Source organism: Ornithodoros turicata, chromosome 2, assembly GCF_037126465.1.
Source record: "Ornithodoros turicata isolate Travis chromosome 2, ASM3712646v1, whole genome shotgun sequence".
NCBI classification, from domain to species: Eukaryota; Metazoa; Arthropoda; class Arachnida; order Ixodida; family Argasidae; genus Ornithodoros; species Ornithodoros turicata.
In genome coordinates, this window is record NC_088202.1 from 51655711 (window position 1) to 51682603 (window position 26893).

A 26893-nucleotide genomic window follows, 5' to 3' on the forward strand; every position below is an offset into this window, starting at 1 on the left:
GTCGTCATGACTTGCCGCATGTATATGGTCCATAAGATTTCTGAGCTATCCTTCAAAACGGCTCTGCCCACGCCTGCACCAACATACGTCTATAGTGTAGCGCAATTGTCGGGAAAATCACATGGTCAAAGTTCCCAGAGAAGTGCAGTTTGTGCTCAGTGGCTGTGTAATATCTCCCTGTGAAGTACCTGAATGCGTTCGGTACTGCTTTTTTATGCCTGAAAATATGCTCACCATGAAGAAACACATTTTGTAGAAACATAGAGGGGTAGATTAGGTCCCTGTTTCTGATAGAAATTAGGATCGATGTGTCAATACGCTGTGAGAAAGTCATGAGTTTATAGACTGACCTTACAATGAAAGAACCAGTGCATTTAACAATCTCGTTGCTAAAATCTAAGACCAGAAACTCTAGCATGGTCATGCCTCAGAAGCAAGCCAGCAATAATGGATTATATATAATAGATTACAATAAATAGATTTATGGCCTCCTTAATGGAACAGCAAATCTTTACTCAAGATTGTTACATTTGACTTAAAAGCAAAGGCCCTTGTAACGAATAATGCGCATCTTAACCATCGATCACATTGATAATTATTACTAGCACTACTATTACTATCTCTTCCAACTTTATAAAGAAAATGGCGGCCATAAGGCACACCAGACTTTCTATCAAGCGACAATGCACGTGCACTACATTACAGAAACGGAGAGACACTGAAGGGCTCGGTTGGTGTTTTAAGAGACGCGCCATCCGTGAAACTAATAGCTTAGAAAAGGTTTTGTAAGTGTAACCGAAAACGTTTTGCCAAGCTGGATTTATTTCAGGACAATTTTCAAGCATTACCAAAATTGTAGTTCCGAAAAAAAAAAGAAAGGAAGATCAGATACGCCAGAGAAGATCAGGGGGCTTAATCACTTCCATCGTTCGCGAGCCAACGACGGTCGGAGCTCGCGTCAACACGAGCACGTGACACGTGACTCGCGTTTTTCGTTAACGGGACAAAGGCGTAATCTCTTGCTCGCATAACGACCGACGGTGTCGTCTGCCTAAGGAATGTGTTCACGTGCTCACAGCCTTCACCGCCTACATGGCTCATGATTTAACAAAGCGCGAGACACTCGGGAGCTAGAGCACGTGGTGTATGACGCGCTCTTTTCGTTAAAGTGACAGGGGCGTAATCTCTAGGTCCAGTTACGATCGAATGAGACCGTTTGCCTAACGAGTGGGTCTACCCACTCGTTAGAATGTGAAACATCATTTGGAGATTTGCAGAAACGGAATTTCTGCAGAAACGAACATGTATTGCTCCACGACTGTGTACAAAATGACATGCTCCCCCAAAGCCAAACGAGGAGCAGAGATTGTGCCACTGCAGGGCGTTGATAAGTTTCTTCGTTTGGTTACTCGTAAAGACTCGCTGACGTTCTAGTTAAGCAAGAAAGATAGCGGAGGGATTGTCCGCTTGGGCGATCACACAAGCAGCTAACTGTGCCCCATGGACGTGATGGCGTCAGGATGCCTTTCAACTGGACGAGACAGATTTTGTAAAGTTCTTCCGTCCGCCAGGAAATGCTCTCCGCACCGTTTGTGAGGACTTGCGACCGTGTACTTCACTCCGTCTTGATAGCTACGGGTGTTGTGATGAACAAGAAAGGCGAAATGGATGCATATAGTAGTGTTCTAATTGTTCTCTTTAATAGTACATTGCGGACATAGTGTTGATGTAGTAATGAACGTGAAGAGCAAAGGATTCTGTGGATTTTCTGAGGTCGATTGTCTTGAATAGTTCCATAGTTCCATAAGGCTGCGCATGGTACTTCCATGCTTGAAGGAAAAAAAAAATACAAAAAGTTAATGAAATAAGTGTACATGTTGAGGTGAACGGGCAGCCTCCTCCTCTTTCTTCTTTTGATGCTTCTGATACCACTACGTCTTTCCTTTCGGGTCTCGGACTCCCACGTGCCCTAGAGCTCAGCACACACTAGTTCTCGTATCATACTTAAGACGATTCTCACCCGACATCATCATGAGGATAGGAAAATGATTGAACATTTTTTGCGTATTGCTCGACGATTATCTTTACAGTGACGTACATGTTTGTTCATTATTTTCACACGACTAGCGAGCCATATATTGAGACGGGAAGAAAAAGAAGATGATGAACGAGCCTGGGAACGAACATTGGAACGCAATGAGCATGTATGTGAGCACGAGAATGCGAGGTATCGGAACAAATGAAACAGTCCTATTGGTCGGAGAAGGCGCAGCCTCGCTGCCAGTTTGCTCTTTGCTCAGGGCGGTGACATCACCACACGTGAGCGTTCGCAACGTGCAAAATATCCACAAAGAAGCTGCTTAACCAGGAGCACAGATTGTGACCACGCAAAGCATCGATAAAGTTGCTCGTTTCGTTAGCCTGAACGACTTGTTCAGCTGTCTCGTGCTGTTAAGTTGAACGTGTGAAACGATTAAGCCCCCTGGAGAGCAGAAGACCTAACGGTTCCCGTTGAAATTCCGTTATAAGCCTGAAATTCAACAAAGGGAGGTTTTAGCTATCGGTAATGCAGTTGAGCGTTTTGACGCAGGAAGCAAAACGGTGGTCCCAGGAAGAATAGGAACGTCCAGAATCGAAGCCAGAACCTAAGTGCATTCCTGGGCGCCGATATCATTGACAAGTTATTATCCTAACAACTGGTAATATCCTTTTTCTATAATCACTCATTGAAAGGAAACATACTTTGCGAAGTTTAGTATCTCGACCTGACAATCACGCTAACAGCCATTGGTGCAATTAGAGAAAACCACACATCGGGCTGGCAACGATGTGAGTGGGAAGACCGCAGTATGGAGGCGTTCACAGTTCGCAGCTCCCATTGATTAAGAAAAGAGAGGAGAAGGCCTACTGCGCGGAGAAGTAAATCCGAGATTGGGGGTCATGGGGGTGTCATCCATCGAAAGCATGCTGGGCGAACTCATTGTATGGAGGACGCCATGTTTTATGACATATATCCGTGACGTGTATGGGTCACGTGTGTGCGCAACTAAACACAATGCCATGCGCAGACAGAGCACGCCTGCTTGCATTGGGAGAAGCGCTTAGGGCATCTCTTACCTAGTTTCTTACCTCCATGATGCTGCTCTGGCTCCGTGACGTATGGAGAAAGGGGAGGCCGAAAAAAAGGCTAGTTTAGCAACTTCGCCGAAGCGCGTATCGCGGTCGTGGTTTTGAAAGACCGTTTAGTTCAGGCAGTGGAGTACGAGGGACGGAGCACACCGAGCGCGTTCGGTAGAGTCGCTACATAACGCTCCCATACGCTCCAGATTGCAGGTCGGAGCGCGGAAATGCTGTTCCTCCTCCGTTACGTGTGAAGAAAGCGGTGGCCGCAAACCGGATCAGCAACCTGGGAAACTTCGCCTGTGCGCGTATTGCGCTCGGTGCTTGGAAAGACCGTTTAGAAGACGCACCGGAGTACAAGGGACGCGGTATACCGAGCGCGGTGGGTAGAGCGATTAGTTAACGTGCCCAAAAACAGGGTGTCGGAGCGAACCGAAAACCGGAACCGAAAACAAAAAAAAAGAACGCTATTTTGGTGCGAACCGGAACGGAATCGAAACCGTATACGTTTTTTTCGCTCAGGAGGGAAACCGAAAAATATATTTCGGTTTTCGGTCCTTGAAAAAACTTCGCCGCCCTTACAAAAACCACGGTTGACTTTCTTTTATCATCCTATATACTTCCTATGTCGTCTATTGCCTTCCTATTGACACCTACTGTTTATTGACAGTTATCAATAGACATTCTAAAGAAGATGTATAAACTTTTTATTTATATTCTGGCTATTGCCTGTTGTGCATAGACTGTCTGTAGACAACATATTGACTTTTGTCAATCTGTTGCCTACATACTGTAAACGTATTTTTATTCGCGATGTATTAATTTCGCTAATTTCGCGACCGCTAAAACATCGCGAAAAATTTTATTCGCGAACACAGCTTGAAGATCCTATGAAAGGCAGCAGCCCTACAATCGCGAAATTAAATACTCGCAAATAACTTCGAAAATGACTGAGCGCGTGATTCGCGAAAATTAATACATTGCGAATAAAAACATGTTTAGAGTTTACATGATAGTACATGGCGTTGGCACCACACTTTGATCACAAACAGCCAATGCTCAGAGTAAGGGTCAACGCGTGACGACGAAAGCACAGAACGATCGCAATTGGGATGAACCAATATTACGGCTCACACCAGACTGATGTTCCTCATCATGTCGACCACATGGCACAGCAAAGACTCTGGCAACAGCACTAGTACTGCGAAAGTTGTATTTTACGCGAGTCAGTGAAAGCCGCAAAATCAACCTCAACCGAGCATAATCTTGCATACCAATAAACAGTGTATTTTAAAAAAAACAGGCAAAATATTTTCCACAAGTAAAAACACTCCTGTCATAATTATTCTGAACCAAAAAGGAACAAGAACATAGGGAGCATGCAATTCTTCGGAACAAAAAAAACAGCCAGAGAATGAGACTAAGACGCTAGGGGAACTCACAGGAAACCAGTAGGCTTACACGACATTTAATGTTGACGAGTCCCATGTATCGACATGTTAAATTAAAAGCGTGAGAAAAAAAGACACGGCTAGAAGTACATTTACAGCAAGGACGGCCACTCACAGGAAACCAGTAGGCTTACACGACATTTAATGTTGACGAGTCCCATGTAACGACATGTTAAATTAAAAGCGTGAGAAAAAAAGACACGGCTAGAAGTACATTTACAGCAAGGACGGCCACTCACAGGAAACCAGTAGGCTTACGCGACATTTAATGTTGACGAGTCCCATGTATCGACATGTTAAATTAAAAGCGCGAGAAAAAAAGACACGGCTAGAAGTACATTTACAGCAAGGACGGCCACTCACAGGAAACCAGTAGGCTTACACGACATTTAATGTTGACGAGTCCCATGTATCGACATGTTAAATTAAAAGCGTGAGAAAAAAAGACACGGTTAGAAGTACATTTACAGCAAGGACGGCCACTCACAGGAAACCAGTAGGCTTACACGACATTTAATGTTGACGAGTCCCATGTAACGACATGTTAAATTAAAAGCGCGAGAAAAAAAGACACGGCTAGAAGTACATTTACAGCAAGGACGGCCACTCACAGGAAACCAGTAGGCTTACACGACATTTAATGTTGACGAGTCCCATGTATCGACATGTTAAATTAAAAGCGTGAGAAAAAAAGACACGGCTAGAAGTACATTTACAGCAAGGACGGCCACTCACAGGAAACCAGTAGGCTTACACGACATTTAATGTTGGCGAGTCCCATGTATCGACATGTTAAATTAAAAGCGTGAGAAAAAAAGACACGGCTAGAAGTACATTTACAGCAAGGACGGCCACTCACAGGAAACCAGTAGGCTTACACGACATTTAATGTTGACGAGTCCCATGTATCGACATGTTAAATTAAAAGCGCGAGAAAAAAAGACACGGCTAGAAGTACATTTACAGCAAGGACGGCCACTCACAGGAAACCAGTAGGCTTACACGACATTTAATGTTGACGAGTCCCATGTATCGACATGTTAAATTAAAAGCGTGAGAAAAAAAGACACGGCTAGAAGTACATTTACAGCAAGGACGGCCACTCACAGGCAACCAGTAGGCTTACACGACATTTAATGTTGACGAGTCCCATGTATCGACATGTTAAATTAAAAGCGCGAGAAAAAAAGACACGGCTAGAAGTACATTTACAGCAAGGACGGCCACTCACAGGAAACCAGTAGGCTTACACGACATTTAATGTTGACGAGTCCCATGTATCGACATGTTAAATTAAAAGCGCGAGAAAAAAAGACACGGCTAGAAGTACATTTACAGCAAGGACGGCCACTCACAGGAAACCAGTAGGCTTACGCGACATTTAATGTTGACGAGTCCCATGTATCGACATGTTAAATTAAAAGCGCGAGAAAAAAAGACACGGCTAGAAGTACATTTACAGCAAGGACGGCCACTCACAGGAAACCAGTAGGCTTACACGACATTTAATGTTGTCGAGTCCCATGCATCGACATGTTAAATTAAAAGCGCGAGAAAAAAAGACACGGCTAGAAGTACATTTACAGCAAGGACGGCCACTCACAGGAAACCAGTAGGCTTACACGACATTTAATGTTGACGAGTCCCATGTATCGACATGTTAAATTAAAAGCGCGAGAAAAAAAGACACGGCTAGAAGTACATTTACAGCAAGGACGGCCACTCACAGGAAACCAGTAGGCTTACACGACATTTAATGTTGACGAGTCCCATGTATCGACATGTTAAATTAAAAGCGCGAGAAAAAAAGACACGGCTAGAAGTACATTTACAGCAAGGACGGCCACTCACAGGAAACCAGTAGGCTTACACGACATTTAATGTTGACGAGTCCCATGTATCGACATGTTAAATTAAAAGCGCGAGAAAAAAAGACACGGCTAGAAGTACATTTACAGCAAGGACGGCCACTCACAGGAAACCAGTAGGCTTACACGACATTTAATGTTGACGAGTCCCATGTATCGACATGTTAAATTAAAAGCGCGAGAAAAAAAGACACGGCTAGAAGTACATTTACAGCAAGGACGGCCACTCACAGGAAACCAGTAGACTTACACGACATTTAATGTTGACGAGTCCCATGTATCGACATGTTAAATTAAAAGCGCGAGAAAAAAAGACACGGCTAGAAGTACATTTACAGCAAGGACGGCCACTCACAGGAAACCAGTAGGCTTACACCACATTTAATGTTGACGAGTCCCATGTATCGACACGTTAAATTAAAAGCGCGAGAAAAAAAGACAGGGCTAGAAGTACATTTACAGCAAGGACGGCCACTCACAGGAAACCAGTAGGCTTACGCGACATTTAATGTTGACGAGTCCCATGTATCGACATGTTAAATTAAAAGCGCGAGAAAAAAAGACAAGGCTAGAAGTACATTTACAGCAAGGACGGCCACTCACAGGAAACCAGTAGGCTTACACGACATTTAATGTTGACGAGTCCCATGTATCGACATGTTAAATTAAAAGCGCGAGAAAAAAAGACACGGCTAGAAGTACATTTACAGCAAGGACGGCCACTCACAGGAAACCAGTAGGCTTACACGACATTTAATGTTGACGAGTCCCATGTATCGACATGTTAAATTAAAAGCGTGAGAAAAAAAGACACGGCTAGAAGTACATTTACAGCAAGGACGGCCACTCACAGGAAACCAGTAGGCTTACACGACATTTAATGTTGACGAGTCCCATGTATCGACATGTTCAATTAAAAGCGTGAGAAAAAAGACACGGCTAGAAGTACATTTACAGCAAGGACGGCCACTCACAGGAAAGCAGTAGGCTTACGCGACATTTAATGTTGACGAGTCCCATGTATCGACATGTTAAATTAAAAGCGCGAGAAAAAAAGACACGGCTAGAAGTACATTTACAGCAAGGACGGCCACTCACAGGAAACCAGTAGGCTTACACGACATTTAATGTTGACGAGTCCCATGTATCGACATGTTAAATTAAAAGCGCGAGAAAAAAAGACACGGCTAGAAGTACATTTACAGCAAGGACGGCCACTCACAGGAAACCAGTAGGCTTACACGACATTTAATGTTGACGAGTCCCATGTATCGACATGTTAAATTAAAAGCGCGAGAAAAAAAGACACGGCTAGAAGTACATTTACAGCAAGGACGGCCACTCACAGGAAACCAGTAGGCTTACACGACATTTAATGTTGACGAGTCCCATGTATCGACATGTTAAATTAAAAGCGCGAGAAAAAAAGACACGGCTAGAAGTACATTTACAGCAAGGACGGCCACTCACAGGAAACCAGTAGGCTTACACGACATTTAATGTTGACGAGTCCCATGTATCGACATGTTAAATTAAAAGCGCGAGAAAAAAAGACACGGCTAGAAGTACATTTACAGCAAGGACGGCCACTCACAGGAAACCAGTAGGCTTACGCGACATTTAGTGTTGACGAGTCCCATGTATCGACATGTTAAATTAAAAGCGCGAGAAAAAAAGACACGGCTAGAAGTACATTTACAGCAAGGACGGCCACTCACAGGAAACCAGTAGGCTTACACGACATTTAATGTTGACGAGTCCCATGTATCGACATGTTAAATTAAAAGCGCGAGAAAAAAAGACACGGCTAGAAGTACATTTACAGCAAGGACGGCCACTCACAGGAAACCAGTAGGCTTACACGACATTTAATGTTGACAAGTCCCATGTATCGACATGTTAAATTAAAAGCGCGAGAAAAAAAGACACGGCTAGAAGTACATTTACAGCAAGGACGGCCACTCACAGGAAACCAGTAGGCTTACACGACATTTAATGTTGACGAGTCCCATGTATCGACATGTTAAATTAAAAGCGCGAGAAAAAAAGACACGGCTAGAAGTACATTTACAGCAAGGACGGCCACTCACAGGAAACCAGTAGACTTACACGACATTTAATGTTGACGAGTCCCATGTATCGACATGTTAAATTAAAAGCGCGAGAAAAAAAGACACGGCTAGAAGTACATTTACAGCAAGGACGGCCACTCACAGGAAACCAGTAGGCTTACACCACATTTAATGTTGACGAGTCCCATGTATCGACACGTTAAATTAAAAGCGCGAGAAAAAAAGACAGGGCTAGAAGTACATTTACAGCAAGGACGGCCACTCACAGGAAACCAGTAGGCTTACACGACATTTAATGTTGACGAGTCCCATGTATCGACACGTTAAATTAAAAGCGCGAGAAAAAAAGACACGGCTAGAAGTACATTTACAGCAAGGACGGCCACTCACAGGAAACCAGTAGGCTTACACCACATTTAATGTTGACGAGTCCCATGTATCGACACGTTAAATTAAAAGCGCGAGAAAAAAAGACACGGCTAGAAGTACATTTACAGCAAGGACGGCCACTCACAGGAAACCAGTAGGCTTACACGACATTTAATGTTGACGAGTCCCATGTATCGACATGTTAAATTAAAAGCGCGAGAAAAAAAGACACGGCTAGAAGTACATTTACAGCAAGGACGGCCACTCACAGGAAACCAGTAGACTTACACGACATTTAATGTTGACGAGTCCCATGTATCGACATGTTAAATTAAAAGCGCGAGAAAAAAAGACACGGCTAGAAGTACATTTACAGCAAGGACGGCCACTCACAGGAAACCAGTAGGCTTACACCACATTTAATGTTGACGAGTCCCATGTATCGACACGTTAAATTAAAAGCGCGAGAAAAAAAGACAGGGCTAGAAGTACATTTACAGCAAGGACGGCCACTCACAGGAAACCAGTAGGCTTACACCACATTTAATGTTGAGGAGTCCCATGTATCGACACGTTAAATTAAAAGCGTGAGAAAAAAAGACAGGGCTAGAAGTACATTTACAGCAAGGACGGCCACTCACAGGAAACCAGTAGGCTTACACGACATTTAATGTTGACGAGTCCCATGTATCAACATGTTAAATTAAAAGCGTGAGAAAAAAAGACAGGGCTAGAAGTACATTTACAGCAAGGACGGCCACTCACAGGAAACTAGTAGGCTTACGCGACATTTAATGTTGACGAGTCCCATGTATCGACCAGTGATGGCCACTAACTACTTCTACAGTAGTTTAACTATAACTACTAACTACTTTGTGATTGAGTAGTTTAACTAGTAGTTCAACTACTTTTCAGGGGAGTAGTTAAAACTACTTCTTTAACTACTGCAATGTAGTTTAACTACATCTATAACTACTTAACGTTGTCCATCAACACCAATCCCTTTTAGTGTTCTTGGACACCTAAATATGAATCACAAGCAATGATAAACTTTGGCTCAAGCCATTGCTACGATCATCAAATACGAAGCTTGCGGCCAAATTCTTTCTGCGCCTACGCGATAAACTAAGTTGCAGAATTATTTCACAGCAAACGAGGCTTCACTAGACAAGCATTAAAAGTGAAGATTTAGTACACATGCACGACACAATTGCTCTGCACCTCCGTTCTCATCAAACAAGTAGCTCAAGGTAAAAGTCGGAAGCACAATCGTGCCGTAAAGCTTGCGGCAAAATCGGAAGTAGTTGGCGCCTTCAGTAACCTAACTACTGTAGTTAACTACTTAAAATAGTAGTTTAACTAGTAGTTGCCACTACATTTCTGCAAGTAGTTGATAACTACTTTTTAACTACATTCAGGTAGTTTAACTAGTAGTTTAACTACATGTAGTTAACTACTGGCCATCACTGGTATCGACACGTTAAATTAAAAGCGTGAGAAAAAAAGACACGGCTAGAAGTACATTTACAGCAAGGACGGCCACTCACAGGAAACCAGTAGGCTTACCCGACATTTAATGTTGACGAGTCCCATGTATCGATGAAGCAAATTTAAAGTGTTAGAAAAAAATACACAAAGAAATGCAAAGGATGGACATTTCTGCTTGCAGGTTTTCAAATTTATTTATTTATTTATTTTTTTGAGACTAAGAAGTTTGTCAAATCAGAGCAACAAGGTACTCTGACCTTGATATCTTCAAACATTGCAAAAAGCCTGATGAAACCTTCATTGTGTTCCTGGACCATGTCTTAATAAACAGTGAAATAATGGCAGTTGGTACAGTGACATACACCGCTGTCAATAGAAAGGGTAATGTACAGTGCAAAAGCAAATACTCATACGATGAACGGTGTGATACGAATACATTTACCACAATGACAAGCGAATCAATGAAACTGTTGCACAGGTACTTAATGAATGATGCACTAAATGAATAGTAAACTACAAACACAAAAATAAGTGACTATATCAATAAAAATAAAAGCAGGTAAGAGTGCCAAATGCAGAAGACACAGGGTGCCAACAGGGCAGCACTGCATGATGTTCTCAAACAAGAGAGAGTATAGTCACAGTATAACAATGCATACAAGAAATTAATAGCATAGAAATAAAAATGGGGTAATGAAATGGAATATATTTGACATGACATGTGTCGATAGATCCTGTAGGATTGTCACTTTGTTTGCAGCAGGAACTCTATCTAGTCTCGACCGTACCATTCTTGTGCAGCACACACAAGTATGTCGTACTAGCAGAGTTAAGGTAGATACACTTTTGGATATCCTTGAATGATACACTGAATAGCTCTGCGGTAGCCTCAACTTCCACGAAGAGAATGGGTAACCCACCTATGGGTGTGATAACATGATTTTTTACCTTCATTTTCTCTACCTCTAATCGTATGGGTTGCGTACTCTCAGAAGCAGGAGGGAGCAGAATAGAACAAACTCTGCCAAAATTTCCGTCCGTGAAGATAAATGAATTACACCGTCTAGATTTGTCAAGGTGTTTAGTGCAGAACGTAAAGCCGTCAACTGTGAGCTTTGTGAAGGACCTTGATCCACATGGGAGCGGCTTTCCCGTTCCATATAGTATACCAGAGTCACACCTCATGGCATTCTTTCGCAGTTTGTAGCCGTGAAGTGTGTCTTGGACAAACTGCTGCACGAAGCCATGGGTCTTATGAAGGCTTTTACTTGCAAGCCTGGGCAGTGTACGCCACAGGGAGTATTTCTGAACAATTTGGTTATCCACGTACCTGGTCCCATTTAACAACTTCAGAAGTGCACCGTTCATGCTCTCAAAAGGGAATGAAGAGTAGCACCCCAGTGGACCCCACTCTCGCACACAGTCTATGAGATGAAGCAACAAGTGTGCATTGTAGGTCATATGGTGCTTCCCATACAGCATCTCGTACTCTTTGAGAAACATCACCAGCTCCTTTTTAATAAGAGCTAGTCTGTCTAGTGGCACAGACTTACCAAGAAGAACGTGCATGATGCACACGAACTTCAGCCAGTTGCGAAAATAGCGGGTCGGCAATATGCCTCTCAGAACAACGGGCGAATAATACAAGAGCCAATTTCGCCACTCTGAGGCCTTCCAGTATTTCCATGCATGAACTGACCGGGGCAATCGTGACAATTCCCATGTAGGCTGTAAATTGCAAAGCTTGCGATCTATCTGAGAAAGGTAGCTACCTAAATGGTACTGCTCTGAACCCTTGTGGGTGAACCACATGCATGCTGTGGACCGAACGAATCCGGAACACACAGCATGCATGTAGTCCACAACAAACCCGAAAGGAAATGAAAAGTAAGACAACAGGAACAGAACACTGGTGCCTTTCACGCCACACACTGGTTTTCCTTTCCGTTCTGCTTCTGCAGCATCTTTCTTGAAACCTTCATCTGTCCGTGCTTTTGGAAGCGGCTGCAGCAGTGGATAAACACGAGCGGTGCCCCTTCCGACTGCAACCTGCTCTCCTCGTGCTTTACACCATCCGCATCCATATTTGCCGTTAAATTGACTCATGTTCATTACGAGACACCTGGCAACAGAATCCACAGAACATGGTCCACAGAACACACGGGACAGTCTTGAGTGTCCATCGGTGTCCGTCCACTGTATCCCACCAGATGAAAGCTGGTTCATTTGGTCTACAAAAGGTTGAAGATAGCAGTTCGTGTCAGGCTTGCATTCCCCAAACCACAAGCCTCCCAGGATTACATTGACACTTCTGGATTTGAACGGCAGTTCATTTACAATGAGTTGTAGCGGCCAAATGCTGAAGCCCGAAGACTCAAACACAGGGACACCATCGGTATTCCACGTGATGCTGACGTCGTCTTCCTCCATTGGAAGCTTCCTGTACGCAACACTGTCAGTTATATCACTCATGTCGAAGCCTGCGTCTTTTCTTCGTGTTGGCAGGCCATGCTGTTCCAAAAGATCTCGTACTTGACTCTCAATGTTCAACATAACGAAGTATGATCCGGACTTCATCAGTTTTTCAATATTGTGACTGCAGTCACACTGAGTGCACAGGACAGTAGCAGGAGTAGTGGTATCGTTGTCTCCTACTTGCAACAGATATGAGTGGCAAGTGGGGCAATACATGTGAAATGTGTGGTTCCTTGTGCAGGTGGCAAACTGGTTGTAGAAGATGTATTTGGACAGTGGCAGGGTGGATGTGTCTGGAATGTGGGCATCCACAAGCCTCAGGAGGCTTTCGGTTGCTTCTTTCGAAGAATGGTGCCTGAGACTGTGGGCCAGAATAAGTAGCAAACTTTCTCGAGGTGTCAATTTTGAGCCACTGTAAAGGGGCTGGTCCTGAAATAGAAAATATTTGTGTAACCAAATCTTGTCCGCTTTGCGCTACTTCAGTACTAGATTAAACAATTCACAATGTACTGGAGACACACTTACAAGATCGTCCATAGGTTCCTCCTGCGCTGGCTCTTCCTCATATAACGACTCATCAGCACTGTCGTCGGTGTCGTGGGAGTCATATGCAGTATCGTCGCGGTCATGGGTGGTAGTGGCGTCGCAATCTTCCCTGTCACTATTGTATGCTTCCGACGACCGCGAAGGACCTCCTTCACAGCATCCATCGGGTACCGTGCGGTCGCTGTCGTCGCTGTCCGCTGGGAACTGTCGCTGTTCGTTGCAACAAATCAGCAGGTCAGGTTCTTCGGAGCTCGTGATGCGCTCGCTTTCTTCGTTACCAGCATCGGTTTCATTTGTGTGTTGCACGTTGTTCAGGTTCGAGATTTCGAGTCTCGTTTTCTTCTCTCGAGACTGAGTCCGCCTGGGACAAGGGGAGCTGAGGTCCCACAGGCTCTGATTGTACCTCCGTTTTGCCGACATCACATTATGGCAATAATCGGAAGGAGCAAAACCACCACCTTTTTCTGTTCGAGGAAGGCAAAACTGTTTTCGTATCGTGCTTGATGTTGACAATGTTGAACGTTGATTCCTATAGGGCTTATGAGGTGATACGGTACACTCGCTGTCACAGCCAGAATTTTCTCAAACGAATTTGGCGTTTAAGGATATTATGCTGCTACTAATTTCTAAACTAAGGTTTCGTTGCAATATTATTCTGTGTTATGTTATATATATGTGTGTACATGTTTGTTTGTGGAGGATTCAGAGTAACGGGCCCACTAGGGGGCATCCATTCGTCCACCCAATACCCATATAAGCCAAGCCAATCCAACGTCAAACCTCCCTTGCCCGCGACGTTGTGAAAGTTGTGTTTTGGTGCCATTTCCAGCTGGAATAATTTCACGTCGTTTGTGATATTGCCAGCAATGTCGCACATCTTGGTAAAGTGGCCGCGTCTTGCACAGTGGGATGTCTATCCCATTAGAGCCATTGTGGACGCCGATTTAGGCAGGCAGCTTTCCGTGTATCCGTCCCACGTGGATACCATTAAACACGAGAAAGTCTCTGTCAAGTGGAAAGAAAGCGCTCCACCTTCTCGCGGTTACGTTTTGGCTGTCGGTAAGTACTTATTTTCTCACTTCCAATATCTTTACTGATCATAATGTAGTCAGAAATTGTGTTTGTAAACTGTTTCGGATAACGAGAGGCATAAAGGTGTATGGTTAGGGTTAACCTTAATTCTTTTGCTCGTAGGTTCGGAAACAGCGATGGAGAGGAAACGGGACCAAGATTGTTAAGCAATATTTGCATTCTGATGATGTCGAAGCGCCAGGAGCCAATGTTGAAAACGTGAGTTCATTCAAATTATACCTACGACGGCCTCCTTTTATGATTCTATTTGTAATGTTGAGATGATGATTTTCTCTCTTTAGGAACCATGCTGCGCACATCTTGCAGAGCTTGATTCGCTTCGCTCACAGTTTGATGCCTTAAAAGAAGAAAACAAGGCACTAAAAGAACGGCTGGAAAAGGCAGAAGGGGCAGCTGGTAAGTTTCCCTCTTGTGGCAGGATTCGTTGTCTTGTCCGGAATATACTGTAAAACAACCCTACTGAAAAATCCTATATGTAGATCCTCATATGATGTTATTGGATATAGGACCTATAAGTGGTGTAGGTACCACAGGAGTTATAGGTTTTATAGGAGCAATATAGGTATTATAGGAGATGTAGGACCTGCGTCTCCTATATGATCTGTACACTGCGTGTATGGGGTCACGGTATGAAATTTGGTGTGGCGATACATGCATACACATGCAATGAACAAAAATAATAAGAGAGGAGTACAATAAAATACTGTCTACTTCCCTTTATTTATTAATACCATTCACAATTTTTACATTCAAAGACACAGCTGTAAAGGCTTGCACTGCCGTGGAGCAGATGACGGAGTTGCATGGGTGAGGCGTATGCCTCATCTGTTTCACAGTAAACACAAATCAGTGAAGAGCTCTGCAACGTACTTTGACGCGACTTACTTGATGTCTTTCAACATTTCCGTGACGTATCTGTTCATTTTCCCACGTCGTGTGTGTGCTGGCTCATCTGCGTTGTTCACGAAAATCGATCCGTGAAAAGCATCTGAAATTCACAAATTCGCCGTAAGTAGCAGGGCCGCTGGGGCATCACATGTGACATCTTCACCCTGATAAGCGTTGGAGGTTTACCAATAGGGACACTGAGCTAACAGATAGAGATAAGGTAATAGGAATCACAAGGGTAATATTCACACTGAGAGCATAAAGTAGGAGGAACCCACATGCTGGAAAGGATACTGAACAAAAAGCACGAAACATGACACTACTGGCACGCAACTAACCTTTGCTTCACCATATCTAAGGGCTTCGGGACGTATCTTCCAACACGCACACAAGAAAGCACGTCCAGGCATCACCTGTAGAGCAGAATAACACATTCACAGCAGTTCGGTGCACCAGAGGAGCCCAGAGCCACAACGAAACCCGAAAATCCGGATGCGAGAACAAACGCGTCCGACCTCAACGAACTTTGCAAGCGAAATGGACGCCAGAGCGCAAGAGCTCCGCCAGGCTCCCACAGCTCCCCATAGAGCCCATAGTTTCCGATAATTCAGGCAACATTGGACATGCAACCAATGAAAATGAACTATGATGCCTACCTTTCGGCCAATCAGGAGTCTCTCAGTTTGGCTCGCCTTTCGGCCCGGTACTGGCCAGTACTGGCTACCATCGGCTTTTACTTTTACTGGTTTTCATGCCCGACGCTTGTTATTCCGTATTCCAGAACAACTAGGCAAATTTTTGACAAAATACACATTTATTTGAAACATCGTACTGATTCAATAGTTTGACACAAATATTCACCGTGCCTACAGAGTCCAAATCGTTGCGTTCGTTGACCAAGTTCGGACTCGAAACACACACACACACACACTAGTCCCAGAAGTGAGCGACGCTCACACAATTTCACGGTGAGCATCTCCTTTCGTTGGTTGCAGTGCGAAGGTTTCAACGAAGCGGGCAATGCTTGTCGCACGGACACCGAATCCTGTCTCCGTTGTGACTGCATTTGAAAATGCGACGGCGCTCACAAGTGTTCCTCAGGCGTCAGCTCACCACTGCATTCCAGTTCTGAACTCGAGAGACTGTTCGTACGTAGGATACTTGTGTCGGGGAAACATCACAACACGCGCTGAGTCACTTTGACAAACAAATAAATCTGGGACTTCTCTTTGAACAGTGCCATCATACCGTGGTGTCAACTGACATCGTCGAGATGCGAGACGCCGGTGCCACTTCTCTCCCTTCTCTTCTCGTAACTGCCCGCCAGACAGGTAGCCCGCGAAAGAATGCTCTTTTGAAACGTTGCCAACCAATAGCGAAGCGCGCAATGTCCTTCGGCCAATGGGTATCAACTATGATGCCTGACGGAGTAATACCACGTGTTTATGACGTGCAAACATTTTTTTAGAGCCGCGAAGTGGGGGAGCTGTGGGGGCCTGGCTCCGCCTGGTGGCGGCGGTGGAAGGGAAGAAAGATGCATGGTGTTCAGGCGCTCCTCGCACTATGGCAAGAGAACGGAAAGTCGCGCGAAGACGAGACTAATACTATCGGAAAGAGGGCGCTTTCCCCGTCAAAAAGAGACCTCAATCGCCTTTCTACGCCAACAAAAACCCGATATCGAGAAAAATGCCCCCGGTCCTATGTATAAGAGGGCCGCCGTTGCCACGGTGTCCTAACTCGGGAACGGAGAGGGATAGAAAGGTGCCGCAAGTTTCTACGCGTTGCCTATGTCGAGTGCGTTTATCCATTAAAAGGAAATTCGCATCCGCCGCGGGCTTGGAACCTGAAAACGGGGACAAAGTCAGGAAATGGTGGTCGGTGTCAGGAATTTCGAGAATGACGCCTTAACCGCTGGAAATGGACGGGTGGTTTGAATGAGAAAGTTGTAGAGCAGAGAACAGAGCACATGCACACAAAATTTTGACTGAATCGGACGTCGGGTATGCGAGTTGAGACTCCGAACAGTGGGAAGCGTTTCAGAGTTGCGCTGGCCAGACTGATCGCCTTGTCATAGTCTTAAGCCGATATCGCGAGAACGGAACGTCGCGCGTCTGCGGGATCAACACTGTTCGAAAGAGCACATCGAGACTGTCACAACGAAGGGAAACACGACCATGTCGCAGCAAGGGGAACATTTTGGGGGGAAAAAAGCCGTCGGTCCCATGTACTGGGAGGCCAGTAAACGCAGAAACCTGTAACTCGAGAACCGCTAAAGTTGGAAAAGTGTGGTAAATTTTACCACGTGCACCGCGTCCATAACATTATGCTCTCCAAAGATACATGATGTCCGACTCGAGCTTATTTCCGAAAAAGGGCCCCGAAGTTCGAAAAAACGGCGTTTCAAACGCGTCTCCTCGTACAACTTCTAAACCACTAGAGATCAGCTGCTAGTGTGATTTGAGCGATCGTAGAGCTATTCCAGACCTGCTCGGACCTAAATTTTGGTCTCGATCCGACAAACGGGGCGAGAGGTACGGGACTTTGGAGGTGTTGGAAGTACCGGCGGGGGCCTTGAATTTCGAAATATCTCGGCTACTGTCAGGATTTCTCACAAGCCACGAGCATGCAGGCGAAGGGGGAAGCAACGGGAATTCGGGTGGGGTTCAACAACCACTGGACGGTTGAAAAACGCCAAGTACTGTAATATGCCAAATGTGTGCATGGAACGCACGCATCATTTTATGTTTGATATTTGGTCGATCAATAATGGACTTGTATGTATGTTCCGAAAATGAATCGAACATCAGTTATTTTAAGCTGCAGCTTAAAATAACTGATGACCCCCCCCCATATCAGCCCTCCTAAAATCAATATAAAATTTTCACATGTAAAAATTTTATATTGATTTTAGGAGGGCTGATATTGGGGGGGGGGGTTCCTGCACGTTCTTGCTTGTTTCAGGGTTTCAGTGACTTATAACTGGTCAACAAAGGATGACTCCTATGTGGCCGTATGTGACCCTGTATGACTCCTGCATGGCCTACACATAGGACCCGTGTAACTCCTACATCCTCAATGCAGGAACTTATGGGTCCTGCATGGTCCTACATGACTCCTGCATGGGCTCATTTAGGATCCCATAATGGCCTACACAGGAGTTATATAGGACCTTATGGCCCCTACATGACTCCTGCATGGACTCGTATAGGATCCCATAATGACCTACACAGGAGTTATATAGGTTTCTAAATAACCCATAAGGATCCTGTAGCATCCTATATAATTTTACACAGGACCTATATGAATTACTTATGGGTTTTTTCAATAGGGCTGTTTCCTCTCCATCGCTGTTTCCGAACCTACGAGCAAAAAAATTAAGGTTAACCCTAACCATACACCTTTATGCCTCTCGTTATCCGAAACAGTTTACAAACACAATTTCTGACTACATTATGATCAGTAAAGATATTGGAAGTGAGAAAATAAGTACTTACCGACAGCCAAAACGTAACCGCGAGAAGGTGGAGCGCTTTCTTTCCACTTGACAGAGACTTTCTCGTGTTTAATGGTATCCACGTGGGACGGATACACGGAAAGCTGCCTGCCTAAATCGGCGTCCACAATGGCTCTAATGGGATAGACATCCCACTGTGCAAGACGCGGCCACTTTACTAAGATGTGCGACATTGCTGGCAATATCACAAACGACGTGAAATTATTCCAGCTGGAAATGGCACCAAAACACAACTTTCACAACGTCGCGGGCAAGGGAGGTTTGACGTTGGATTGGCTTGGCTTATATGGGTATTGGGTGGACGAATGGATGCCCCCTAGTGGGCCCGTTACTCTGAATCCTCCACAAACAAACATGTACACACATATATATAACATAACACAGAATAATATTGCAACGAAACCTTAGTTTAGAAATTAGTAGCAGCATAATATCCTTAAACGCCAAATTCGTTTGAGAAAATTCTGGCTGTGACAGCGAGTGTACCGTATCACCTCATAAGCCCTATAGGAATCAACATTCAACATTGTCAACATCAAGCACGATACGAAAACAGTTTTGCCTTCCTCGAACAGAAAAAGGTGGTGGTTTTGCTCCTTCCGATTATTGCCATAATGTGATGTCGGCAAAACGGAGGTACAATCAGAGCCTGTGGGACCTCAGCTCCCCTTGTCCGAGGCGGACTCAGTCTCGAGAGAAGAAAACGAGACTCGAAATCTCGAACCTGAACAACGTGCAACACACAAATGAAACCGATGCTGGTAACGAAGTAAGCGAGCGCATCACGAGCTCCGAAGAACCTGACCTGCTGATTTGTTGCAACGAACAGCGACAGTTCCCAGCGGACAGCGACGACAGCGACCGCACGGTACCCGATGGATGCTGTGAAGGAGGTCCTTCGCGGTCGTCGGAAGCATACAATAGTGACAGGGAAGATTGCGACGCCACTACCACCCATGACCGCGACGATACTGCATATGACTCCCACGACACCGACGACAGTGCTGATGAGTCGTTATATGAGGAAGAGCCAGCGCAGGAGGAACCTATGGACGATCTTGTAAGTGTGTCTCCAGTACATTGTGAATTGTTTAATTTAGTACTGAAGTAGCGCAAAGCGGACAAGATTTGGTTACACAAATATTTTCTATTTCAGGACCAGCCCCTTTACAGTGGCTCAAAATTGACACGTCGAGAAAGTTTGCTACTTATTCTGGCCCACAGTCTCAGGCACCATTCTTCGAAAGAAGCAACCGAAAGCCTCCTGAGGCTTGTGGATGCCCACATTCCAGACACATCCACCCTGCCACTGTCCAAATACATCTTCTACAACCAGTTTGCCACCTGCACAAGGAACCACACATTTCACATGTATTGCCTCACTTGCCACTCATATCTGTTGCAAGTAGGAGACAACGATACCACTACTCCTGCTACTGTCCTGTGCACTCAGTGTGACTGCAGTCACAATATTGAAAAACTGATGAAGTCCGGATCATACTTCGTTATGTTGAACATTGAGAGTCAAGTACGAGATCTTTTGGAACAGCATGGCCTGCCAACACGAAGAAAAGACGCAGGCTTCGACATGAGTGATATAACTGACAGTGTTGCGTACAGGAAGCTTCCAATGGAGGAAGACGACGTCAGCATCACGTGGAATACCGATGGTGTCCCTGTGTTTGAGTCTTCGGGCTTCAGCATTTGGCCGCTACAACTCATTGTAAATAATGCCGTTCAAATCCAGAAGTGACAATGTAATCCTGGGAGGCTTGTGGTTTGGGGAATGCAAGCCTGACACGAACTGCTATCTTCAACCTTTTGTAGACCAAATGAACCAGCTTTCATCTGGTGGGATACAGTGGACGGACACCGATGGACACTCAAGACTGTCCCGTGTGTTCTGTGGACCATGTTCTGTGGATTCTGTTGCCAGGTGTCTCGTAATGAACATGAGTCAATTTAACGGCAAATATGGATGCGGATAGTGTAAAGCACGAGGAGAGCAGGTTGCAGTCGGAAGGGGCACCGCTCGTGTTTATCCACTGCTGCAGCCGCTTCCAAAAGCACGGACAGATGAAGGTTTCAAGAAAGATGCTGCAGAAGCAGAACGGAAAGGAAAACCAGTGTGTGGCGTGAAAGGCACCAGTGTTCTGTTCCTGTTGTCTTACTTTTCATTTCCTTTCGGGTTTGTTGTGGACTACATGCATGCTGTGTGTTCCGGATTCGTTCGGTCCACAGCATGCATGTGGTTCACCCACAAGGGTCCAGAGCAGTACCATTTAGGTAGCTACCTTTCTCAGATAGATCGCAAGCTTTGCAATTTACAGCCTACATGGGAATTGTCACGATTGCCCCGGTCAGTTCATGCATGGAAATACTGGAAGGCCTCAGAGTGGCGAAATTGGCTCTTGTATTATTCGCCCGTTGTTCTGAGAGGCATATTGCCAACCCGCTATTTTCGCAACTGGCTGAAGTTCGTGTGCATCATGCACGTTCTTCTTGGTAAGTCTGTGCCACTAGACAGACTAGCTCTTATTAAAAAGGAGCTGGTGATGTTTCTCAAAGAGTACGAGATGCTGTATGGGAAGCACCATATGACCTACAATGCACACTTGTTGCTTCATCTCATAGACTGTGTGCGAGAGTGGGGTCCACTGGGGTGCTACTCTTCATTCCCTTTTGAGAGCATGAACGGTGCACTTCTGAAGTTGTTAAATGGGACCAGGTACGTGGATAACCAAATTGTTCAGAAATACTCCCTGTGGCGTACACTGCCCAGGCTTGCAAGTAAAAGCCTTCATAAGACCCATGGCTTCGTGCAGCAGTTTGTCCAAGACACACTTCACGGCTACAAACTGCGAAAGAATGCCATGAGGTGTGACTCTGGTATACTATATGGAACGGGAAAGCCGCTCCCATGTGGATCAAGGTCCTTCACAAAGCTCACAGTTGACGGCTTTACGTTCTGCACTAAACACCTTGACAAATCTAGACGGTGTAATTCATTTATCTTCACGGACGGAAATTTTGGCAGAATTTGTTCTATTCTGCTCCCTCCTGCTTCTGAGAGTACGCAACCCATACGATTAGAGGTAGAGAAAATGAAGGTAAAAAATCATGTTATCACACCCATAGGTGGGTTACCCATTCTCTTCGTGGAAGTTGAGGCTACCGCAGAGCTATTCAGTGTATCATTCAAGGATATCCAAAAGTGTATCTACCTTAACTCTGCTAGTACGACATACTTATGTGTGCTGCACAAGAATGGTACGGTCGAGACTAGATAGAGTTCCTGCTGCAAACAAAGTGACAATCCTACAGGATCTATCGACACATGTCATGTCAAATATATTCCATTTCATTACCCCATTTTTATTTCTATGCTATTAATTTCTTGTATGCATTGTTATACTGTGACTATACTCTCTCTTGTTTGAGAACATCATGCAGTGCTGCCCTGTTGGCACCCTGTGTCTTCTGCATTTGGCACTCTTACCTGCTTTTATTTTTATTGATATAGTCACTTATTTTTGTGTTTGTAGTTTACTATTCATTTAGTGCATCATTCATTAAGTACCTGTGCAACAGTTTCATTGATTCGCTTGTCATTGTGGTAAATGTATATTGATTTTAGGAGGGCTGATATTGGGGGGGGGGGGGTTCCTGCACGTTCTTGCTTGTTTCAGGGTTTCAGTGACTTATAACTGGTCGACAAAGGATGACTCCTCTGTGGCCGTATGTGACCCTGTATGACTCCTGCATGGCCTACACATAGGACCCGTGTAACTCCTACATCCTCAATGCAGGAACTTATGGGTCCTGCATGGTCCTACATGACTCCTGCATGGGCTCATTTAGGATCCCATAATGGCCTACACAGGAGTTATATAGGACCTTATGGCCCCTACATGACTCCTGCATGGACTCGTATAGGATCCCATAATGACCTACACAGGAGTTATATAGGTTCCTAAATAACCCATAAGGATCCTGTAGCATCCTATATAATTTTACACAGGACCTATATGAATTACTTATGGGTTTTTTCAATAGGGAAGTGCTGTACCACAGAGATGCCTGGGATGAATGGAGGTTTTTTCTTCCTTATTTTTTTTTTCAGATTCTGCGAGGATGCTGAAAAGATTGAAAAAGATGATTGACTCTAGCCAGTCTTCTTCACCAGTGGTTGCTGAGCCACAGGTAATTACTCTTGCTCCCCATGGAATGGAACGCTCAGTACTTCTTGCAATCTTTTGCTACATTATTTGTTGTGCACTGCTGCCTAATCAGATTTTCATGCTGATGTCAGATGTGTATGTGCATATGTGTAAGCAAGAAACAGGGATATATATACCTTCTTTAAAAAATGTACAACTGTAATCCTAATACATGTCTATATGTAAAGTAGAACTAAATGTCTCTTGGTTTTTCAGGTGGATATCGGTGGTGGTGTCCTTGTGGGAAGCCACCACCTCACCTACCTGAATAGCCGCTGCACAGGACAACCCACCAAATTTGCCAGAGCCCTTCTGCGTGTCCTCTTCACTGGGGACGAGCTAAAGGGAAGGTCCCTGTTTGGGGTTGCATGCAATGCACACAAAGACAAGGCAGTGAAGGAGGCACTGGATAGCACTAGAGTGAACGCCCTGATTTGTGAGTATTGCTGTGTTCATTGGTAGTGTTTTCATCTAACAGAATTATGAAACATACTAGGCATGTTGTGATGGTCCCTATTTGGCCATTTTTAAGCTACTGCCATCCTGAGCATTGCCTCTAAGCATTTGTGAGCCTTCACTACAGCCTGGGCCTTGTGCTGTCCACGTGTTTACTCAAAACTTCTAATTTCAAAGCTGTTTTGGCCACCTTTGGTACTGGTCTTCCGAGCTTTTCAATTTAAAACATTTCTCCCGTTCCTGAATTACTTTGTGAAGAGATGATGTTTCAAATTCGGCACTTGACAGCCTTCTTCAAGTTCTTAAGAAAGGTATCCGCAAGATGGTTGTGGCCCATGTTTCAGGAGGATAAAATCCTTTGGTGTATCACATTGGATGTGAAACTTATCTTGTGAGTGTGCTTTGAGCGCAACAGGCATCACCATGTTTTGTGAACTGCCTTTACCAGGCGGCAGGAGTTCATTGCTGTCTTCCAAACACTGTTGTCAAGCATTACAGAAAGTTTTGCACTGTACCTGCATTTAGCTCTGTATTGTCTGAGATACCTCATGTTATGTTTCGTTGTTCCAGCCTACACGGTATCCAGCTTCGGGCTACTGGACGACACTAAAGTCAAGAACAGCTTATCAAGCCTTCTTGTAAGGGAGGGAAAATAAAGTCTTAATCTGTACCCATGTGTGTTGTCATTAGGTACATAGGTATCCCATTGAAATCTTATAGATATTCTATTGCCATTTCTCTATAGACGTTTTTCAACAAATACTCAATAGGATGTTGGTGGCCAATTCTGAGTAGACTTTCTACAGAAATTTCATAGGAAGTTTATAGACATCATATGGACTTCCTTTTTACACGTATTGGCCAATGTCAATAGACATTTTATGGACTGGTCATACAAGTTTTTGTAGGGCGGTTTGGACTACGGATAGGCGAATGGAACAGACGTCGTGTGCTCTGAAGTCATGTCATGGATACTATACGAGGATTACGGTTACGGTGGAATGTATGTCGGTATACTATAACCCTTAGGCTCCCTTTGTAATGGTTTATCGTTCGCGCACGCACACAGACTTAGAGGTACATGTGCTTAGAGGTACATTTGCTCTCTAGCAATGTGCCGTAGTGTTCGTTTTAATTTGATCCCCGCAAACTCTCCTCAACTAAACAGCGACCCAAGGGGCTGCATAACGGCTTCTTTATCGGTAATGTCGCGCAACGCGTCCCTTGTTTGAGAGCAGCTAAGTTGAATACATTTACGTATACGCGAGGGCAAGCCCGTGCGAAGTGGCAACTCTTTTGTGGACAGGACACGAAGAAAATAAAACGGAGCCGCCGAGCTCGTTTGTGAGTGAAGGTGTTCCTCGATTTGCGTCCCACTCGTGCCGTGCGGCGCTGCTTGCTGGCTAGACAGTAGCAACAGACATTCGGATGGGACGCGATCGCTCTAATCCAGCAAGAAAGTACTTTACGTATGACATCACGACAAACAAGTCCGTTTGTAGCATGTGCTTCAAGAAAGGAGAAAGCCCATTTGAACAGACAGTAACCTACAGGAACCAGGAGCTACCAATTTCACAGCTGTCTATTAATATTAAATACCATGTATGCGGAATAAACGGGTTTACATTTTGTAGCATTGTTTTTTTTTGTGGGGATGAATATTCCCAGCAGAAGCGGAACCGGTTAAAAACCGGTATGAACCGTTATTTTTTTGCTCCGGAGCAGAACCGGTACCGGATCGTTTATGATGTAACCGGAACGAAAACCGGAACGAAAAACGTTTCGGTTCGACACCCTGCCCAAAAATAACGATGTCGATATTTTCACCCGGCAGTACAAAGCGCCCTGAACCACACGTTGAGGGACAGCCTGCCATCAGAGTGGGGACGGTGACAGCGAAAGAAGGAGGGGGGAATATATATTTATTGAATGGAGCGAAAGAAGGATAGTAAAAAGCGGCCGCATAAAAAACGGAACTTCGCAGGACGCTCGAAGGTTTTGCATATTCGCATCTTTTACGCTGGAGCACAGAAGATCGCTGCACTTTCGACCTTTGCAGGTTGTGTTCTGAAGGTTGTGTTCTACAACTTTGGTATCAACCTATTTTTACTAACTAGGGATATTCAGTATAGAAGTTAATTAACACCTGCACTAATTACTGATACAATATTACCTTCAGGGAGCCCACATCAAAAATAACTATGCAGCAACTCTTTCGAAGGAGAAAAAAATGATGCACGAATTTAAGAAAATTTTGGTCACTTTCTCGTGACGCAGTATATGCACTTAGCGACCTTTCCACGTTCTCCAGCATAGTCAAAACGAAATAAAACAAAACATTATTTTCCAAGACTAACGGATATATGGCGAACAACATGCTGACACACTCACCCTTCATCAGCTCCATCGCCTATGCGTCCACTACGAAGACAAAATATATGTTCGTCATTGTTTCAGGTCGATAGGGAAAGCAGCAACTGTAATCTCCACATTACGACAGTGCACCTGGCTTTAACTCACACCATGTGGTTCAATAACAACCATAGAAACGGCTCAAAACGTTTTGAACATGATGGAACTGAACCAAGGTGAGGCTGACACAGAAACAGACAAATCCCAAGAAGGACATTAAAAAAAACTGAAATAAAGCAGTCGTCAAACAGGACACCGACTCGTTCACCGTTTGCCGCTTGCTAACACCTGGTTGGCGCGACTTGGGACAGGACATGCACGGACGCATGCGCTTTTTCGACGTTTGGTTATTTCAGTTTTTGAATGTCCTTCTCACCCTTTGTCTGTTTCTGTGTCAGCCTCAACTTAGTTCATTTTCGTAATGTTTACAAGTTCTGAGTGGCTTCGATGTTGTTGCTTTTTTTATGTACCGCGTGATGTCAGTTACAGCCTGTGCCCTGAGTTTCTATGTGCGGAGGTGATGGCGGTAACGTGGAAGTTCCCAGCGGTCTGCCTGCGTTCTGTCGTTCGCTACAGCAGTACCGATGCCCATGAACAGGATTGTTCCCGAAGGAAATGTCGAAAAAAGCTTTTCACATTGGCATGCTAAAGGTGAATGAAGATGCGAGGTATATACCCGTCAAGCTGAAATGGCATAGCGCGTATTCCAGAGGGGCAAGTCGCCGAAAACAAAAAGAAGGTCACCCAGTGTTGTCAGTGTGGGCAGTACGCTCTAATGCAAAGCATATTGAGACCGATCCAACTGTCGGATGAATTTCTTTCCGCATGACCGTTTTCAATATGTCGTTTCTGTATTCTTTATGTCTACCCTCTAGATCTGGTACCTTCTAGTAAAGGGTAAAAATTTCAAAATGTTTACCCT

At 44.6% G+C, this 26893-nt stretch overlaps 3 protein-coding genes and 2 long non-coding RNA genes across 5 annotated transcripts in view; 2 read left to right on the forward strand and 3 right to left on the reverse strand.

Moving 5' to 3' along the window:
• The window catches only part of LOC135383473 (uncharacterized), a 37061-nt gene extending 11082 nt beyond the window's left edge, over positions 1 to 25979 (reverse strand). Inside the window, exon 1 of the long non-coding RNA XR_010419893.1 lies at positions 25951 to 25979. This is a non-coding gene — a long non-coding RNA (uncharacterized LOC135383473). The remainder of the gene's footprint in view (positions 1 to 25950) is intronic.
• On the reverse strand, positions 10533 to 13896 carry LOC135383470 (uncharacterized). The gene is made up of 2 exons (XM_064612908.1): positions 13369 to 13896; positions 10533 to 13272 (listed from the first exon to the last, which is right to left on the reverse strand). Exons 1-2 carry the CDS (start codon positions 13807 to 13809, stop codon positions 11137 to 11139), a joined length of 2577 nt encoding a protein of 858 aa, XP_064468978.1. The 5' UTR covers positions 13810 to 13896; the 3' UTR covers positions 10533 to 11136.
• On the forward strand, positions 14119 to 24229 carry LOC135383472 (uncharacterized). The gene is made up of 6 exons (XM_064612909.1): positions 14119 to 14448; positions 14584 to 14679; positions 14763 to 14877; positions 23007 to 23086; positions 23320 to 23539; positions 24130 to 24229. The coding sequence occupies exons 4-6, from the start codon at positions 23018 to 23020 to the stop codon at positions 24213 to 24215; spliced, it is 375 nt and encodes a 124-aa protein (XP_064468979.1). The 5' UTR covers positions 14119 to 14448; positions 14584 to 14679; positions 14763 to 14877; positions 23007 to 23017; the 3' UTR covers positions 24216 to 24229.
• Positions 15183 to 15897, reverse strand: LOC135383471 (uncharacterized). Its single transcript, XR_010419892.1, has 3 exons — positions 15708 to 15897; positions 15367 to 15533; positions 15183 to 15306 (listed from the first exon to the last, which is right to left on the reverse strand). It is a non-coding gene; the product is annotated as an uncharacterized LOC135383471 (long non-coding RNA).
• LOC135386419 (uncharacterized) lies at positions 19377 to 20636 on the forward strand. The gene is made up of 2 exons (XM_064616332.1): positions 19377 to 19943; positions 20040 to 20636. The coding sequence occupies exons 1-2, from the start codon at positions 19503 to 19505 to the stop codon at positions 20634 to 20636; spliced, it is 1038 nt and encodes a 345-aa protein (XP_064472402.1). The 5' UTR covers positions 19377 to 19502.
• Positions 25980 to 26893: the final 914 nt, after the last annotated feature.